The 19,567-nt window shown below is 37.2% G+C and overlaps 1 protein-coding gene across 7 annotated transcripts; it reads right to left on the bottom strand.

The window, feature by feature from the left end:
• Window positions 1–3,359: 3,359 nt before the first annotated feature.
• Window positions 3,360–19,072, bottom strand: CDC7 (cell division cycle 7). 7 transcript variants are annotated; one of them, XM_035332781.1, is made up of 12 exons: window positions 18,976–19,072; window positions 17,260–17,360; window positions 15,926–16,012; window positions 14,085–14,220; window positions 13,369–13,462; window positions 13,144–13,286; window positions 11,550–11,796; window positions 10,863–10,958; window positions 9,895–10,073; window positions 8,670–8,752; window positions 5,599–5,748; window positions 3,360–4,535 (listed from the first exon to the last, which is right to left on the bottom strand). In XM_035332781.1, exons 2-12 carry the CDS (start codon window positions 17,351–17,353, stop codon window positions 4,159–4,161), a joined length of 1,686 nt encoding a protein of 561 aa, XP_035188672.1. In that variant the 5' UTR covers window positions 17,354–17,360; window positions 18,976–19,072; the 3' UTR covers window positions 3,360–4,158. The 7 variants fall into 7 exon arrangements, with proteins under 7 accessions (XP_035188672.1, XP_035188674.1, XP_035188673.1 ...); XM_035332783.1 differs by having other exon boundaries at window positions 15,926–16,009; XM_035332782.1 differs by having other exon boundaries at window positions 17,260–17,365; window positions 18,976–19,042.
• Between the last annotated feature and the right edge of the window lie 495 nt (window positions 19,073–19,567).

Below are 19,567 nucleotides of genomic sequence, written 5' to 3'. Positions count from 1 at the left end.
TCTTGAGGTCTCTTCCAACCTAGAAATTCTGTGATTCTGTGAAAAAACATGGAAGAATTTTATGCAAGAAAGCAAATGAAATGTAACAAAAACACTGTCTTCCCTGCCATTTCCCCACAGGATAATGTAAGTCTTTCCAGAAATGGAATAAACAATTCTCTGGGGATAGTCAGGAATGCTCATGGTGGTTCATTTTTAACATGACACAATAAAGCATTGTATAGGGACAACATTCTTGCAGTCAAAAGGACATGAAAGTGAAAAGGGCTGAGTCACGGAGAGACAAAATTAAGTACCTAACCAAAGTTCTTTAAATATGCCTGTTACCTCAGTTGTGCTATACCCTCTGTTGCACAATACCCAATTTACTGGGCCCTCACCTCATTGGTACCAGAAGTTTTCAGCATAACAAAGGTCTATATGCTAGCCTTTGCAGGCATGTGATCAAAGGGACTATCCAATTTCCACCCACTGTGTGCAGGCTGCCAATTTAAATATTTACTAACCTTTGAACTGGCCAACCAGGAACACAGCAGTAGAAAGGAGCAAGAACCACATATGTACTGCCATTGACCTGGTACACGTACTGTTTTCTGGAAAAGGGACATGATGAAGCTGAAGTTACATTAGTAGAAAAAATAACTTTAGGCTATATCCTTTAAAAAACAAATAAAGACATATTGTAATATATCGCATGAAGATCATTGCTTGAGTCTTGTCTCAGTAAGCTGTCCTTGCTATAAGCCTACTGATCAAGATATAACATTGGTTATAGAAACAGGATTTGTGTAGCCATACAAGGTATTAATTTAATTTAAAATGCTGTTGTTCTCCTAGGTGCCTTCAGTGTTTAGGGACTTTCTCTTCCCAGCAAAAGTGTCTTTTAAATGAGATGCTAAATCAGATGGGAGAATCTGATCTAATGGGAGAAAGCTGTTTTATTATTATTATTATTTATTTCCATTATATTGTACATTCTGTTTCCAGCACTTAAGAAAATTTCATGTGTGCCCTGCAAAATGCAAACATTCTTACATGTCATCAGTTCAGAAGAATATGCTGCTTTTTCGTCATCAAATAGTTCTGAGGCAAACTATAGGTGTTTGCTTTTTTTGTATTTATATTTGTTTCTTTGGATTTTGCCAATTAGTAGGACTAGTTAGAGAGATGTCTAGAAAATATATCATCTTTGTAAGAGAAATGCTTTTTTCGTTTGTTTGTTTGGTGGTCATAAACAAAATAAGATGTTGCACAGTAGCCATAATAGAATACAAAGTCCACCATGAGTTTGATGTGATTTTTTTTTTTCTTTTTACTTCTTGCAAAATCACAATGCCTTGATTACTAGATTGACCCATGTCAGAGGTGCCATGGTATGAAAAATTCTTTAATTTTCTACCTTAAGGTCCATTCTAGTAATTGACTAGTCCTGTCACCAGGCACATTGGAGAAGTCCAGCTGTCACCTCACAAGTTGAATATGTATTGTAGCACTTTTGTTTCTGCTTGGAGTTTCTTCCAGTCGCAACTATCATGGTAGCAGATTCACATTCAGTTTATAAAGGGGTCAAATCATGTTATTAAACTTTAAAGGAATCTATGTACTCAGTTCTTAGCTTTGAGAAAAAGGAGGCTGTAGCGAGGTGGGGGTTGGTCTATTCTCCCACGTGCCTGGTGACAGGACGAGGGGGAATGGGCTAAAGTTGCACCAGGGGAGGTTTAGGTTGGATGTTAGGAAGAACTTCTTTACTGAATGGGTTGTTAGTCACTGGAATAGGCTGCCCAGGGAAGTGGTTGAGTCACCATCCCTGGAGGTCTTTAAAAGACGTTTAGATGTAGAGCTTAGGGATCTGGTTTAGTGGAGGACTTGTTAGTGTTAGGTCAGAGGTTGGACTTGGTGATCATGGAGGTCTCTTCCAACCTAGACTATTCTGTGATTCTGTAATCTTACAACCAATGAAGAGATAAGGAGAAAGCTCAGTGGCAGCTAAGGCGCACCTCTGATGTTTCCCTGCTGTTTTCCAACCAGCCTAACCTTACCCTCATCCTCCTCCTTTCTTCCCCTCTCCCCCCACCCTTTTTTTATTCCTTCCTTCCCCATTGAGATCCCATTGCATTTAATATTTTACTTGAGTTTTTCATCCTTCTGTAGAATGCTGCAAAAAATGTACTTCGTAGGCATGTGCTTTTTCAAACATTTTCCTTTTCACTTTATCACCCGCCTCTGCCCCCAGTCACTCAGGTTTTAAGTATCTGAGAAAAGAATAACTATATATTCTTCTAGTGTGTTATTGAATGTACTGAGCTTAGAATTGTTTCTTACAGAAGTTTATTTTCTTTTAGTAATGGTAAAAACACCATCAGCAATGATGTTCCTGCTGTATTAAACTTAGGCAGGGGTTAATTATTGTAGTGCCTGCTGCAAGGAGCTGCTCAGTGCAGTGACTAGCAGGAAAGCTTAAAAAGCTGAAGTGGTTTAGAAAGTTCATAATGGATAGTTGACATATTTTTGCTTGTTGTCAGCTAGTGCTCTCATAAGACGATAGACAGCATGAGTGAACGTAGGAGGAAACAATACATCTGCAAACACTGGCAGACAGCATTGCTTGCCAAATTTGGCCACAGTTCCTTTAGATAAATAATTTCTCAGCAATGTGCTTGTTGAAATTATATAAACAGCAAAAGTTACTAAGACTGAGGCCCCAGGGTTTTGTGGGTTTCAAGATTTTCTGCAATCAATATTTTGACATCTGCAAATATTTTTCTCTAACAGCTGATGCCAGGAACAGAGCAACATTACCATCAGTTTGTATGTATTAAAGATTTTGAATATATTGAAAGAATTGCTCTTCAGCCACAGCACTGGTCATGACCTTTGCACTAACATTACAAACACCTTCTATGAGAAGGCTTGTACAAAAGTTATCAAAGCAGTAATCTTTTCACAGAATGGCTTGTAACCTTTTATAGCAACAGCTCCATTAGCATTTCAAGAAATGTAAGTGGAAAAACATTGTATTAAATTTCAGTCTCCATAAGTATCATGCATTTTTAAAGAAGCACCTCTGCTGAGCATAATGGAACTTTGTACAATGAATACTTGGGGCTAGAGGTTATTAAGGTTGTTTTTCCTACTTAAGACTAGACAATAGCTAATTTCTAATTTTGTGTAAGACTTCCTGGATAAAGATACCTCCACTATGACAGCTATATACACTAGTGCTACCTGAAAAGTGTTTTACATTACTGAGGAATTAACGCAGGAAACAAATCTGCATAATTCTTCCTGAGCAGGAAATCCCACAGGAAAACTTTACTCGACTAATCTTATTTTTATAGAAGCATCTATAGACACTGTTCTGAAGTTATAAAAACAAATCCTTTATTGAAAAGATATTCTGTGAAGATCAGCTTCCATAACAGAAATCACTTTTACATGTCACGCAAGACATTCAGTAGGCCATAGTTGTTGACAGCTACCCGTGGCACAGTGAAAATACGGGCTGTGCAAAATGAGTAACTGCATTTTTCACTATTACCAAAGTAGGAATGAACAGATGGGGGGGGAGAAAATATACTTTAAAAACAGTTACGCATTTCTTTTGATGATAAAACCTCCAGTACCTGGCCCTTCCTCTAGCAACACTCCCAAAGTAAAACTGTTGTCTGAAAGTAGTCTGAACAAAATTAATGAAGTTTGTTCCATTTTCAGTCTCCTACGTACTACTCAGTAACAAAGCATAGATATGAAATTATGGAAAGAAGCCTCTCAACCACTTTTTCATCTCAGTCCTGCCTTAACACAAATTTGTATGTTTTGAGGGAGAATCTTGAGAATTAAGCTTAGAGCACAAGAAACTATTCTTTTTAGTTTTTAGTCAAAGAAAATTTTCTTAGAGATCAGGTATGCACAGTAATAACACCTCAAAAGCGTCTTTAGGATAAGACCACGCTAGTGATGTTTATGTAATGTTTACATCTGCAAGTATTTCTTAATGTAAATTTACATTTGCAGTCCAGCTGCACACGACAATTTCAGTAGTACTATGCACAATGTCATGGTATTTCATTGGGTGTAAACATTAAGGGCAACAGGGTAAAACTGCTTCAGAATCTAATTTTCACATAAAATGTATCAAAGCAGTAACAGGGTATGTTATCATAGTCTTATGCCTTTAAAAAAGGGATGCAGCAAAGCCTCTTTTGCAGTTATTCTTGTTGCAGGGTTTAAGTCTAGTAGCTTATCAAGTAGGTCATATGCTTCATCAGGAACCTGATCCCATCCTTTCATGTCTGCTGCCTTAATTTCAGAAGTACCATCAACTTCCTGACAACCCTTTAAGTATTGAATTTCTTTTCCAGGTGTCTCAGGGGCACACTGTTTGTCTATTTCAATTGGCAAAGCTGAGTCATTTACAGACTTGATGGGTACATCAGGCTGGGATCTGCTACAACTGCTATTTGTTCCTCTCAGCTTCTCACAGAGGGCTTTTAAGTTTTGTGCTGGCACAACTTGGGTACACAGAATGGATTTACCTAGGAAAAAAAAATATTTTGTTCAGAAAGTTACATTTTATTATACTTGCTCTGCAACTATAGCTTCTAAATTTGTTTCAGAGAATATTTCAGATCTTGAAGCATAACAGACATTAGTTCAAAAACAAACAAAAAACACAAAAGAGCCACCCCCCCAACCAACCACCTATGTTTTACAGTGATGGCCCCAGCAAGCCAGAAGTACAGTCTCAGTTCTGCTCAGAACAAACCTATCTCTATTTGTTCATGAAGTTATGAATTGTCAAATTGTCACCCAGTCCACACAGAATCTTTTTCCATTTAACTGTCAACTAACTTTACAGAACTGAAAATTAAAAACCCAATTACCCAATTCAGTTTCTTACATTACTGATTTACACACCCATGTCTGGAGAATGAAAATTGATGCTGTCACTTACACTTCCAGGTATCAAGTGCTGTAACATGTGGCTTGCAGACAGTTAGTGGAATGGTTATTTCATTTTTTGAGTTTTCCCCCCCACCCTCCGAACAGGCCCTCTCTTGTGTTGGTGTTTTTTTTTGTGGTTTGTTTGTTTTTGTTTTTGTTTTGTTTTAATTGATGTTCTTTTTTATTTTGTTTTGTTTTTTACTGGACCTTTTTGAGGAGATGATAAAGCAAGTTTTACAACAGCTAAATATTAGATCATATTGACTTAAGGCTGTAAGGCAGATTCTGCAGGAGTAGAAACATTGCCTCAAAAATTCTAACCAAATGCTGGTAGAAAGCATTTAATTGGCATATTTTACCTCAAGTGGCCCTGACTAACTGAAAAGTTGTGGACAGGTTGGGAAATCTATGGCATGAGGTACCCCACATACAAATTATAAAAGATAGAAAAATACAAAATTTTCTTAAAACTGTGCATGTACAGATTAGTAGTGTTATAGCATTTTACATGCAAAAAGTGATTTACCTCTGAAGTAACTCCCAGAACTTAAAAATGTATTTATAGTTTAAAACTCACAACTAGACTGTAAGTCACTGTATGAAATAGACCAAGCATACATTTTCCCCTTTTCCCCATAATTAAGGTTTGCATACCGAAAGTTTTAGCAGCCTGAATGGTTTCCCTGGATCCACGAACTGTCATGATTTGTGCCAAAGCAGTTAAATCATCACTTGCTTTGTAAAATGGATACCGTCCACTGAGCAGAGAAAGGAATACAATTCCTGCAGACCACATGTCAATTGCTGCAATTGAAAGCAAACTCAGTAAGGAGCAAACTCAGTAACAAGTAAGCTTACAATTTCATCACAAACAAAATCCCATCTTTCTTCAAAAAGAAATTGACCAGAAACGTTATCAGAAAAAGTAATGTTCTGAATTACTGACATTGGTCACATAGATAACATGTCAGCAAACTGTGTAAAATGCTATAATTATATACAGAATTTTCCTGCTTTCATACAGAGGAGTGTTTTAGTTTTTCCGTAAAATTTCTCACGTGAGTAATTTCATTAGTTTGCAAAAGTTAAATAAAATACCAAAACAATGTTCAAATTATTTTACTCAGGGAGCTGAAAAGAGGAAAAACGCCTAGTTTCAACACTTATTTAAGTTTGCTTCAGATTGAGAAAGCCTTATATAAAGACCATGAATAAAAAACAATTCAGAAATGAACACGAATCTTAATTTTCAGGGACTCAGGGTGCCAATTAAGCAGTACTAAAAAATTCATCCTACTACAGTTTGCTGCTCGCTTATATGAAATCACTTGACAAGATAGCCAGTTTAAGAACTGTAATAGTTAGAAATTATTCATCACTTTCATTGAGTTATAAAGAGAACACAGAGTACTCTGAAGAAAGAAGCCAAAGCATGATGGAAACTTTAATACTGAAAGTTATGAGAATACCCGTCTGCCATAATTTTTTGGCTCGCTAAATTGCACATTTTGAGAGATGGCAAGGAAAGCGAAGGAGAGTTTGACAAATTCTCAAACTCTAGACAGAAAAATTAACAGTCGGGAAATAAAGCCATAGTTACTCTACTTATCTTCCAGAAACAGGTGGTAAATTTTCAGTAATTATTTTTTTACATTTTAGCTAGAAACACCATCAGCACAGGATTCTGAAACTACTAAGTTGACTTCAGTTGCAAAACCAGGTTTTAAGTCTTTTTAAAAATAAAACTCCAGATTAATTAATTATGGGTACAACTTAGAGTGCAAAAATTTTTCATCTTATCTTGTGAATAAGTTTTAATACTACTGTATCAATGTTGACCATACTATCTGCTTGAGGTGTTTCTCTGTATAGGAAAGACAGTCATTAAGGTCAAGGCCTTTAAAGATGTTTACCTAACTATTGCTGAAAATAATCGACATTATATACCTAAACAACTAGTAAATCATCCTAGCACAATTCTGGTAGGGCTGGGATGACCAGCAGACTGTAACATGTTGCGCACCTCAACATCACAAGTCCTTTCTGTGCATTTGTCTAGTGGTTAGTATCTAACTAGTGAGGCGCATTGACTTGAAGGGGAGCAGAGGGACAAACCAAGTTAAAAATGTAACTGGACATGTTTAGGACCAAGTTGGGAGTTTGGGCTTTATTCCCTGTGCTGTAAACCTAGGTCAGTTACTTAAGGTAGCTCTGGACAGAGTTAGCTGGATCCAGCTGGTAACTTGGTTGCAGCACAGAGACCAAAACTAGTAGCAAGACTGGCAGGAGTACAAGGAGCTGACTACAACAGTCCCAGATGGAAGTGGATAAGGGAATTTGTTACTTCAAGTATAGCATTATCTCATAAATATTAGTATAAGTCTACCCAGTTCTAATTAAGCACTTTGTTGACATATTACAACAGCGTTGCGCCACTGACTCAATACCTGTGTCACAACCCAGGGTTTCCAGATTTACCCATGTTTTCTGTAATCCTGCTCTCCATTACCCTAGAGAACAGAAAACTGTCTGAAAGCATATTTAAGACTACCCTGTGTCAAAAATTTCCTAGGTATGTCTTCCTTCTGCCTAAATTCTGTCTAGACAGATTTAGGGATTGTCTTAACTTGTCCTGGATTTTAGGATGTTTTCTAGTCCATGAAGCTGGCTGTTAACAGCACAGACACAGTAACTCCAAACAGGCTGCCATACCTCTTGAAATCCCAGTCATGCCCACAGTACAGATGCTGTTTTGAATAGCATTAAGCTATCTAGAGATATGACAATATGTATTGTAAGCTTATTCTGGGCATGTTCTAAGTACTTTTAAGTGAAATGCTGAAAATTGACTATTCTCTCAGAATGTACTCAGTAAAAAAAAAAAAAAAAAAAAAAAAAAAGGCAGCTAGAATGTTATTTTAAATACAGGTTCTGAGAACAATTGTATTTATCCCCTTTTTTTGTTAGTCAAAACTCCTGGTCATACTCCAGATGTTTATAATAGGTAATTTTGCTTTTATTGGTCCTCCATTCTGCAGGTATGCATAACCTCTCCCATCCTGCTTTCACCAGCTAATGTATTAACCATCCTGCTGTTCTGCTCCAATGTTACCAGGTTACTGAAACTTTTGAATTTGCTAAGTTTTAACCCCAAGTAATTAAAAATCTTAGTAAGAAAAAAACAAACAAACAAACAAAAAAAAACTTACAGATCAGCTATTTAAAGCACTGGCAAAGAGGAAAAATCTGGTTAAAAGTACTGATTAACCAATACTTCCTAGAACACATTTGTTATCATACTATTCCTTACGTCTGCTGTGACAGCAAATGTGACAACCTGTCTAGAAAAGTTTAAAGCATATCCCACCAAGATTTATTCAAAATTTTTCTTGAATATATAAGCCAATAAACATAGAAACTTGATAAAATGCTTTGTTTTCTTTTAAAATGTGTGCTATTGACCTCTTGCATATGGCAGTACTCATCAAATGAATGAAGACATATTCAAGTTTCAAACACGATGAAAATACTCCTAACTTGTTCTCAATCTGAATAATAAACTTTTAATTAAAATCAGGAAATGCTTGCTAAGTATTAGAATGGATGGTAAACTGAATTTCCTATGTAAAAAGAAAGCCTGACATTAAAAAAGACAATGTAGTGTGCCTAAGTGAGAAAGATTGAAAGGTGAAAATAGGCATTAGTTTCTGTCTGTTGTGTAGTACCTGTTGTCTGAGTGGGGCACTTTGTTAATACTTCTGGTGCTCTGAATCCAGGTGTTCCTGCTCTGGGAGCAACTTGCTGACACCTTGTAATAAGAGACAAATGCGTTTGGAATATAAAAGTTGAGAAATTTGTTCTAACTGTAATAATGTTTAATATTTTTAGAATATACTTCTGTAAGCTGTGTAACCCTGACTTCTTGATTCAATTTTTAGAGCTTTGAAGCATCTTATAATTATCTCACATATATTATTACTTCATATAATTATAATTAATAATAATTAATTACTTGTTATGTTTTATTATATTATCTAGCATAAGGTAGCATCACAGAAATACTTACTGCATACTCCCATCACAATGATCATTCTTTAGTTTCATTCAATGGTAACATAATTTCTGCTAAAGGTTTGTTTTCACAGGGAAATTTAAAGTTAAGACTAATTAAGGGTCAAAAATACATTGGATTTTTGGGTGTGGACATTCTGGCCCTGTATTAACCCACATCAAACTAAGGTTCACTATTTCTGAGCGTTGTCAGTAATTTACTTTTTGTTAGATTAACTAAAAGCTGTGTGATTATTACTAAGATCTTTCCAGAGCTTTCTTGCATATAATATAATGTTGGGATAAAAAGTAATGGCAGATAATAACTGAAATCAGTTGCAGAAGAATGGATTTGAACCGAGTTATTCAGATTCTCTAACCTGTCTACTATTAAAATGTAAACATTTTAAATTAAATACAGAGAGTCATCTTTCCTTTTTTATTCTACATTTTGTGATTTCAAAAAGGCAAACAGCTTGAGAAATCTTTTTAACATGAAGTCCTCAGAAGGCAGGAGTCTGATCACTGAATTTTAATGCAGTTGGCATAATTTAGGCCTATAAAGATAACTACTAAATGACAGATTGATGTATTGTCTACTCTAAGCCTTGTAATTAACTCAAGTGATGTTCTACAACACATGTAGGTGGATAATTAAATACAACAGCAACAGAAAATCATTAACAGTGAATCTCTCTTGTGGTACAGATAGCAGTGAAACAATTACTCCATGAATTCCACAAACTATTCTTTTTAAAAAAGAGCATGTTTAGTGTATTAAGGGTTGCACAGATCAAATGCTATCTTTCATCTACTAAATCAGCTGTCTAGTAAATCTAAGTTTCCGACCTTGTTTGACAGCACAGTAAGCAATTTTACAAAATTATTGAAGCAAATTACCTTGAAAGGCAAACACTGCAAACTCTATCTGTTGCATAACAGTCACAGGTCAGGTTTGATGGGCAACCACTGGCAGTCTTCCTGCCTACCCCATTGTTCACTGTTCTGGTAGAAATAATCTTCTTCTTTGTTATTAACTTCCTAGATGAAACATCGATCACCTTTGATTGTTTCACGAGCTGCAATACAGATATTTTCGAGACAATGAAATACTTAAGAAGTTTCCATTTTCATATAGATATATCAGTCCCTAAACAACTGAAGAGGCTCTCATCAGCAAAGAGCTATAAAAGAGCAGAAGATAGAAACTCTTTCTACCAATATTATACCATCTATAAAACAGATCTAAGAGCTTTCTAAGTATCTTAATTTCCCCTCTGTCCCTTTTGGAAAACATTTTTCAGTGGTTACAAAAATCAATATCCATTCGATATTCTAAAGATACATGACAAGATTTTTTCAAGTTAGTACTTTTCAAGCATTCTTTTAATTCAATATGAGAATAAAAAAATAAAAAATGTATGAAATAGAGCCACAGCAACACAGTGGCACTAACTCTTAATTCTACAGTAAAACGATCACTGTTAGACCAACCCTCTAATTTACTTGGGGTTTTTCCCCATGTCACATTAAATCCTAATTATAGAAAGTACATAAAAATATTTACTACTTTATTTGCAAAATAAAAAAGGAAGGCTAAGTATATCCTAGTTGCACAGATACACATATAGAGAAGATACTAATTAGCATTAGGGAGACAGCTACGTAACTAGCTCTTTAAGAGTTTCAGAAGGGACTGAAACAAATGAAAATTCTTCAAGCCTTCCAGTAAAGACACGCTTAATATTCTGCTCAAAACTTTTAGTTCCACAGGGTCCTGTAGTAGTGTCCAGTCTTACAGAACAACCAGTTCTATATTTTCTCAAATATGTAACAGATTGCTCTTACTGATGAGTCATATTTCTTACTTTTGTATTTGAGTTCTCCTGGTATGTGGAACTATAGACATTGAAATTCCTCTCTCCAAAGACAGAGCGCTGGACAGAATGGTGTACATATTCCTCCTACAATACCAATGAAAAGGACAATAAGGATCCTATCTAATACACAGTCAGCTGGATACTGACAGTTCAAAAAAAAAAAAGTGTGAAGTGACATAAAACAAGAACAGTTGCATGGCAAGTCATTTTCAGGCATCACTTTACTGTGGATGAAGAAAACATTGTCTAGACAGAACAGCAAACATGCTTACAAAACAAACCACACCTCAGAAGTGCCCCAAGACAATTTGAAATGTTATCTTTATTGAATTTGTTATGCAACTAAGCATATATGAATCATTATTGGTTTGGGGAGAAGTTCTATGGCACATGGGATTAAAAAAAAAAAAAAAAAAAAAAAAGATTTAGGGCCTTCTAGAGAAACCCATGCTAGAGTTTTATGCAGCCTTCACATGCATTATATCTACCAGCTACAGAATGATGCCAGTGGTTATATAAAACTCACTACTTCTATGTAAAATCTGTAATTCTGTGCATCAGATTATGACCATACAAGATAAGTATGCGTAGCTTTTGTTGAAGTATAACATCTCCCCCTGTTGGATGAAGCAATACATTAAACATGGAACAATATTAATGAAAAGGACTGAGAACCTTTCCTCTTCCTTGTTTAATCTGTATTTTTGAAAGTGAGCTGGACCGTTTATCAGACGCTTTTGAGGCTGACTGTTGAGCTATCTGTTTAGGTGCTGTGACACTGACAGAAACCCCGTTTCCCAAGGCTGTGTTGGGATTACTTTGTGAGCAACTTCCCTGCTGGTCTTCAGACTGGGCAGTTTTGAGAAGTTCAATTTTTGTATCAGGGGTTCCTTGCGCCAAGCCAAAATCTACCAAGGCATACCTAAAAGACAAAAAATTAGAACTGCAAGTCAAAAAGTATCAACCAGTTCTATCTACTATTCATTACTTGTTTATCTGTGTTTTCCTCAATACGTTGCTTATCTGTCATGTTGCCAGCATCACAATGCTATTTTCCTCCTTTTGTCCTATCTGTCCTACCCTATTTGTCTCCCACTGATTTTACCCTATACCTATCTATCTTACTTTATTTTTTCTTGTTCTGTAAGCTTTTCAAGTGTATAAATATATCCACTGGTGTTTTAAAAACTGTTCCCAGCAACTCCTTTCTGGGTTCTTCTGGTTCTATGGCTCTGAAATACCTCAGCAAACAGTCAAGTAAAAATGAAACAATACTTGCAGGACTCCCTTGGACAGAGGCACAAATGCAGCAGTGAAAATAGATGAGACAACAACAATGCTGAGAGTTTTGCCAAGCTTCAAGCACTACTACTGGAATTTACTTCACTCTTCAAACAGGTAGGACTACATTAGTTCATATTTCAGATTTGTCGTTAGAATAACCATTACTGAAACAGTGCAGCTGTCTGGGTCTCAGACAAACTCAATTCCACAGCCTCCACATCTTTAGTAGAGATTAAGGTTCAAAGATGGAAAAACGAAATGGTGTAGGAATTCATTTTGAGAGACAAAATCAGTATTTTTCAAATTTCAAAGCTTGGGGCTTGGCAAAATATAATCACATTTCTCCAACAAACTTTAACTAATTGCACATACTCACCAATGCAGCCATAGGACTGCTAGCACTGACACAGTACTTTAACCTATCTATTCCAGTTCTTCACAAAAAAGCAGTATCTTGCTTTTTACAGTTTTTAGATATTGTAACTTGCAGAGGATAAAAAAAGCAATTTTGCTAGTTATAAAAATTAATTTAAGATAAAAACCCAAATCCAACAGTCTCATCTATATCAGCTTTACTCTGTTCGTGACCAAAAGTTACAAACATTACTCTATGCACTCCAAGTCACCATTAGCTTTATTCAGACAACTAATTATTTTATTCTCTTCATTCTTATTCAAAAAACATAGCACTTCTACTCAATTGTAAAATTTTCATTTTTTCAGGTACTTGTCACTCTGTAAGTGGCAGATAATACATTAAATATTAAAAAAAAATCTTTCCATACTCAAATCCCTGAGCACAGAAATAAAAATTTTACAAATGAAAAAAATATCTTTTTTAGCTTTATTACTTAAGCACATGTTATGCAGCTGAAAGGGGAAAAAAAAAAAAAAAAAAAAAAAAAAAAAAAGTTTGTTTTATTTTGTTCTGCCAAGGCACACATCCCCAAATGAGATCACAATATGATCATCTGGACACACTTACTCTTTTAGCCGCCTGTTGTAGAGGAAGTTACTGGGTTTGACATCACGATGAACAATACCAAAGTGATGAATGCGCCTCAATGCTTTAAACAGATTAAACATGTATTCTTTCACTTCTTCAAAGGAAAGAGTATTCAAAATGTCCTGAAAGATTATTTGGATACTGTAATTATGCAACTACTTTCAAATAAGAGGTTCCACTACATATAAAAAGTCTGGGACTCACCAAGAAGGATTCGTGTTCCAGATAGGGCATAACAATAACCACATGATCATTTTTCCTAAAGCAATATTTAACTCCCATAACATTATCTTGTCCCCTAAAAGAGAAGTAATGTCACTGAATAAAGACCAGAAGAGTAATGTTTATATTCCTTTGTTTCTTATAAACTTCAGTCAGGCTTTCTTTTAATATCTAGTTTATACTTTGACAGTAATCTTACCAGCAGCAAGTAACTACACTGTTCTCATGTCATTGTTATGTTCCATATAAGTTCTACAATTTGCAAATGAGGGCTCCACAGGTATTGAGGGCACGGTTTGTAGTTACTGCTGTGTTTAAAGCTAACCTAACCTTCATGATACCAGCTTCCTTCTGAAGGTGCTACTCAGCACTCTGGCAACAAGCATTCATTCCTAAAAACGTATTTTCTGATGAAGAGGTTATTTTTTCCAAGCATTTCAGAACTGAAATATTTGTTATCACATAGATACATTATAGAGTCAGATGGAAAATATAGCACCATCTGCAAACTGAGACTAGCAGGAAAGGACATTCATTATAGATGAGACTCAATTTCTTATTTGCTCTTGCTATAAAGATCGTACATTTCTGTGGTTAAAAAAAACAGAACAAGTGCCAAAACTTTAAATAAATGCAGAACAGCAAGACAATATTCAGTACTTCAATCATGACAATCACAATTGTTTTTGTTTATGTACCCTGCTACTGTGAGGCACTGAAGTTCAGCAGCAATTCGCAGAGGGTGACTGGTTGGAATCAAGTGCTTCAGAGCCATTTTTTCTTCACATCCTGTTTGTAGTTGTGTTGTGGCCAAGTAAACAGAACTAAAAGTACCTGTAAAGAAGGGAGAAAAACATTGTCTTCAGCATCTTTAATTAGGTCAATTCACTTCTCACAGAAATGATCCAACTGTTCACAGTCTTACAGTGCACTTGACACTATGTCAAAAGCAGATTCTAGAAGAGAAAATATGCAGTTCCTTTTTTCTATTACTGAATTAAGTGATCTTGTATACAAGTTTTTTATGTCAGTAAAAATGCAAATGTAACACTGTCTAACTTGCCTGGGACATATAGCTCTTTGAATGTAAATTTCCTATCTTTGATTTGATTTCTTGTTTAGGTAGCTCACTTTCATCTGACATCCATCTCCTCTCTCTCTGCAATGTAAGTGGGCTATCTAATGCTAATCTGGAAAGCACTGCTTTTGCTATTCAAAGCACTTCTGAAATCGCTACACTCCCTTAATTCTGTTACCTTCCTTATAAAATAAGGCAGATTCTCACTTGATGTCTACTTTACTATTTGTGTGCCCCCAGCATGACCATCTAGACAGAACAAGATCGATTCATTTGAGGAAGGGACTAATCAGACTGTACAATAAACTCTCACACGTTATAGTATTAAAGATATCCTAATATACCTCTGAGAAGGTTAATTTATTCTAATGATATGAGATATCTGAAAATGTAAGTTGAAACATTCTTCCATATAAATAACCAGTTCAACTTACTTTTGATTATATTTTAAGCGTTATGTTTGCATCGTGCTAAATTTAACAGTCTTTAATTGTTTACATACATCAAATGCCAACAAAAACTCTAAATACTTCTTTCAGTCATAAAAAAGCTAGAGTCCCATAAATTCAGTAGAATTGCTCATAGCAACATGGGTTACCAAGTTGACCTAAGACCTTAGTTTTGGTAGTGAGAACTGCTAAAACAAAACAGACTCCTGAACTGAATCTTAAGTTGAAGCTTGTCTTCTCATAATGCTGCAGAACTGCTGGTGGTATTTTTGGCTCTCAAGAGCATTGTTTGCTCCCAAGAGCAAAATTGGAATACTATTCATAACTAGAGATTTTGCTTAATTATACTATCTTATTTGTGATAGCCAGAACTTCAGATTTTCTTCAAATTTTGGATCAGTGTACTGAATGGAGGCTTCTTTTTTGGAGGTAACATTTTAAAAAGTCCTTAAGTTGGAAGGCACTAAGAATCTGTTTATAGTAATACCTAACTTCTATTAAAGAAGTATCTGTTGAGTATCAGGAGTACACAAGTGCTCCAAAATTCCACACTGTATGTCTTAAAAACAAAACAAAACAAAAAAACCCTAAAGCAGTTATAATATTCCAGCCTCCTCCTCTACATCTGCCCAAAGGATTTCAGTGGAAACAAAACCAGTAGTTAAACATATCAAAATAAATGCATATAGGTTTCCCATGTTGGAAAGGGAAAGAGAATGGATGTTAAGACTTATTTGCTTGAATCTATCCCCCCCAAATTTTAGTTGTCAAAACTAGAACGCTGGCTTTATGAAAGGCTTTCATACACTGGATATTCAAGAAGATCTCTTGAAAATGTTCTTAATTAAAACACCTGTATGTTCAGTAACTTATTAGAATTACTGCATACACCAAAAAGAAAATCAAAAATGTGTCTGGCTTAGATTATATATATTGGCATCTTAGATTTACACCCATTAAGTTATAAAAACAAAAAAAGGTAAGTTCAAGAAAGTAAAAATAAAACATTTACCTTCTCCAATTTTTTCCTTAATTTTGAACACATTTATAAGCTGTGGCACGGCTTCATAAAGTTTTTCAATATCTTTTTTTATTCCTGCTTTGGAAAGAATGAGGAAAATGAGTTAGGACTATTCTTGCTTGATTCAATATCCGATCTGTATTTCAGATCACAAATCACACTTCAATTCCTAGTATTGTGAATCAACAAACAGAGGAAAAAATAGCAGAGGGGTACTTATCCCTGCTGACATTAATATCCGCATCTCCTTCTTCACATTCGTATGTTGCAGTGTTCAAAAAAAAAATTACCTACCACCTAGCAATTCCTGAGACAGGAAAAGCCTTTTTAGTAAGGATTCACATTCCAGCTCATTGATAAATTTTTTCATGAGATGTGCAATATTGATTTCATAAAAGACAAAACTGTAATAGTAATTTACGTAAACACAGGAGCACATCCATAGCATGCAAATCAAGGATCAAAAATATAGGAAAATCATCAAGATTACTAACACATTCTCATAGATTGTTATTCAAAAAAAGGAACTACCAAAAAACATTTGCTCTGCATTGGATTTTTTGCACTTTGTGCTGCAATCACTAGATGGCATGACAAGGATGTTGTACTGTATTCTTCCAAAAAATTAAGTAATTTTCTATTCAAGTCACGAATCCTTGTATTTTAAGTGTTCTCTATAGCCTGCTTAAGAATTCACTTCTTTTGAAGCCCAGTATGAAGTATGTAGAGGCTGTGACTAATTTCTGTAAAGCAAGTGTAAAGAATATTTTATTATAAGGAAGTATGCAAAAACTGGTACTTGGAAAGTCAATCAAATGGAGAAAAAAAAAAAACGTGTATACATTTTGCATCCAAAAAACTAATCAGAAATTCAATTTAACAAACACATATATTGTATTGTCTACATAAAAGTGTACTGTACTTTACCAGGGCAATAATTCACAAGCAAGGAGAACTATCATTGTTACACTTGTAACAAAGTATGGATTAGTAAGATGTAGGCATTTCCTCTCAGGAAGATATTAACTTTAAGTAGTTCTGAAACATCCTATACAAACTTCATTCTGAGGCCAGTAGCCGTCGGATAGAGTTAGAAAATGGTTCTCAATAGTGATGTATTTCTAACAGCTCTGTCAGAACAACTTGTTTAGAACTAGATTGCTATGCAAACTGCTCCAAATAAAGCAATTTAACAATTCAGTTTCAATGCTTGTACCTGAGTTTGACTGATAAGAACTTATAATTGATGCTTAAACTTCCTGAAGTGATGAAGAAGCACATCAGCAACAAAACATAACATTACCACTCCCTGTTTTAGCACATACCTGAAAGCTTGCTGTTCTGGTCGTGCTTCCTGCTTATGTCTTCAGCCTGATGAGGGTGCTGTTCATCACAATGAGACTTCAACACTGTCTCCATCACAAAACTAACCTTATGGGAAAAAAAAAAAAAAAGAAAAAAGAAAAAAAAAAAAGACTTTGAGGACTGCTTCTGGACACCTCAGGGAGCAAACATATTTGATATTACAATTCCTTGCCCTGCATTCCATTTCTGAGATGAGATTTGGGGAGTCTGAGGAGTTCTTCTGTGCTACTTGAAAAAAACAAAGACTTGTCCATCTCCCAAGCTAAAAACTATACCAGTAAACCCACTCTATCCCCATTAAAAGGAGAAAAGGGAGAAGGGAAGGAAGACGGCATGGTAAACTTAGACACAAATGATTTTCTTTTATCTCATGTGTTTGCTCATTTACATTAAAGCATTATCTTTTCCCTGCAGTTTGCTTTGAAAAGCAAGGAGCTGATTCACACAGAACGAGCTGCATTGCATACTGCAACACCCACACAGAAACAAAAAACTTGAAACCAATTTTAAGAGGAAAAAATCTGCTCAGTATGTGAGATTTCTCTCTCTTCTAGGGAAGATAAACAAAAAGCCAAAGTATTTGTTCCCCTCCCTCAATAATAGGACTTGCTTATTTGAAATTCTTCTTGTCAAATCTTGTAAATAAAACTGTAAATTAGTACAATGTGCAATAATATTGTACAATTTAAAAAAGAAAAAAAAAGCTGTAAATATGTTTTGTCCCCAAAGAATTCTGGCTGCCTTCAGTCTGTCATCCGCATGCAACAGAGCAGGGACAGGCGACAACTGCTTTCTGAGGTAACTTTGGTAACTTTGCTGTAGAGCACGGTTTGGAAACTAAAGGAAAGAAACCAGAGATGGTTCTGCAGTCTTTCTTTCGCAGGTAGACACTCCCTCTGCTAGTGCTGAGTAGGCAGATGAGCCTGTTCCAAACCTGGAATGGCACGGCCTCCTTGGCAGGAGTGCAAATAGTCCCGGGGGCCTCTCCTGCAGCCCACTCGCTGCAACCTAGCACCGCACCGGCCTCAGCTTGGGCCTCATCCGGCTCCTCTTGGCTGGCCACAGGCAGCTGCTGTAGCAAGCAGGGGACGAGAGCTCCTCGCTGCATGGAGAACCCCACGGGGACACGAGTGTAAAGGTGCTCTGTCACCCGGGCTGTCATTTCCATCAGTTCATGTTAAACACAAGCTACTACCTGCAAAACTGAACACCTAGAACGGTTATATATATATAAATATATATATATGTTTGGTTATTTACGGAAAGCAAGTTTTGCGGCTGGATTAAGCCCCACAGCGAGCTGACGCCGCAAAGCCGTGCTGAGTTGGACAAGGCCGGCAGCCCGGGACAAAAGGAGATCATCCCGGCCTGTGGCAGCAGGACGGCTCTGAGGGGCATCTCCTGGTGGCACGGCTCCTGATGCAGCGCCCGCAGCCGGGCCTTCGGGGCGCAGGCTGACAACCGGGCGGTACCCCAGGCTACGGAGCGAAGCCGGGGCCGGCCGGGCCGCCAGGGCCCGGCGAGGGGCCCCCAGCGCCGCTGCCCGCCGGGGATGGCCGCGGGTGGGGGGGGCGGAAGGGGTGCACGGAGCGGGATGCCCGATGCGGCCGCCCCGTACCGGGGGGAAGGGAGGAGGGGAGAGGAAAGGGGGAAGCCGCACGCAGGACCTCACTCACGCTGCTGCCGCCGGGGTTTTGCCCGCTGCCGCCTTTTGTCGAGCGCCCCTCCGCGACCAATCCCGGCCCGCGGCAGAAACCGCGGCCCCGGCGAATGGGGCGGTGGCACGGCGGGAGGCGCGCTGCTATTGGGCGGCCGGCGGGAAGAGGCCCACCCCAGAGTGGCGAGCGGCGGCGCGCGCGGGGCGGTTGTGATGGGCATGGCGGGGCTGTGAGGGGCGTCCTCTCAGCCCGGCTGCGGCCGAATGGCGAACATAAGTTGGCCTCCTCCGTTATTTTATTACCTAATTGTGTAACAGAAGGGATTGCACAACGTACAAAATTAAATGTGCATTTTGGTTTCGGTCTATGTTGTAGCCGCTTGCTGTGGAACAAGCAAGCACAGGATCACAGTGTGTCTGGAAAACGTGAAACAGTGAAGGAAAAGATTCCGTATGCCTTTGTTTCTCTGACAAGGGCAGATCACTGGCTTTGAATTCTTGTGACTTGTGCCATCCTAAAAGCTTTCAAGTGGAGATACTTTTGTAGAACAGATTTAAGCCTACTCACAGCAGGTGTGTTCTTCTAAGCTACACTCTGCAAGAAAATCAGA

The sequence above is a fragment of the Oxyura jamaicensis genome, chromosome 8 (assembly GCF_011077185.1).
Source record: "Oxyura jamaicensis isolate SHBP4307 breed ruddy duck chromosome 8, BPBGC_Ojam_1.0, whole genome shotgun sequence".
NCBI lineage: Eukaryota > Metazoa > Chordata > Aves > Anseriformes > Anatidae > Oxyura > Oxyura jamaicensis.
Note: the sequence above shows the minus strand (reverse complement) of the source record. Positions and strands in the feature narration are given on the sequence as shown.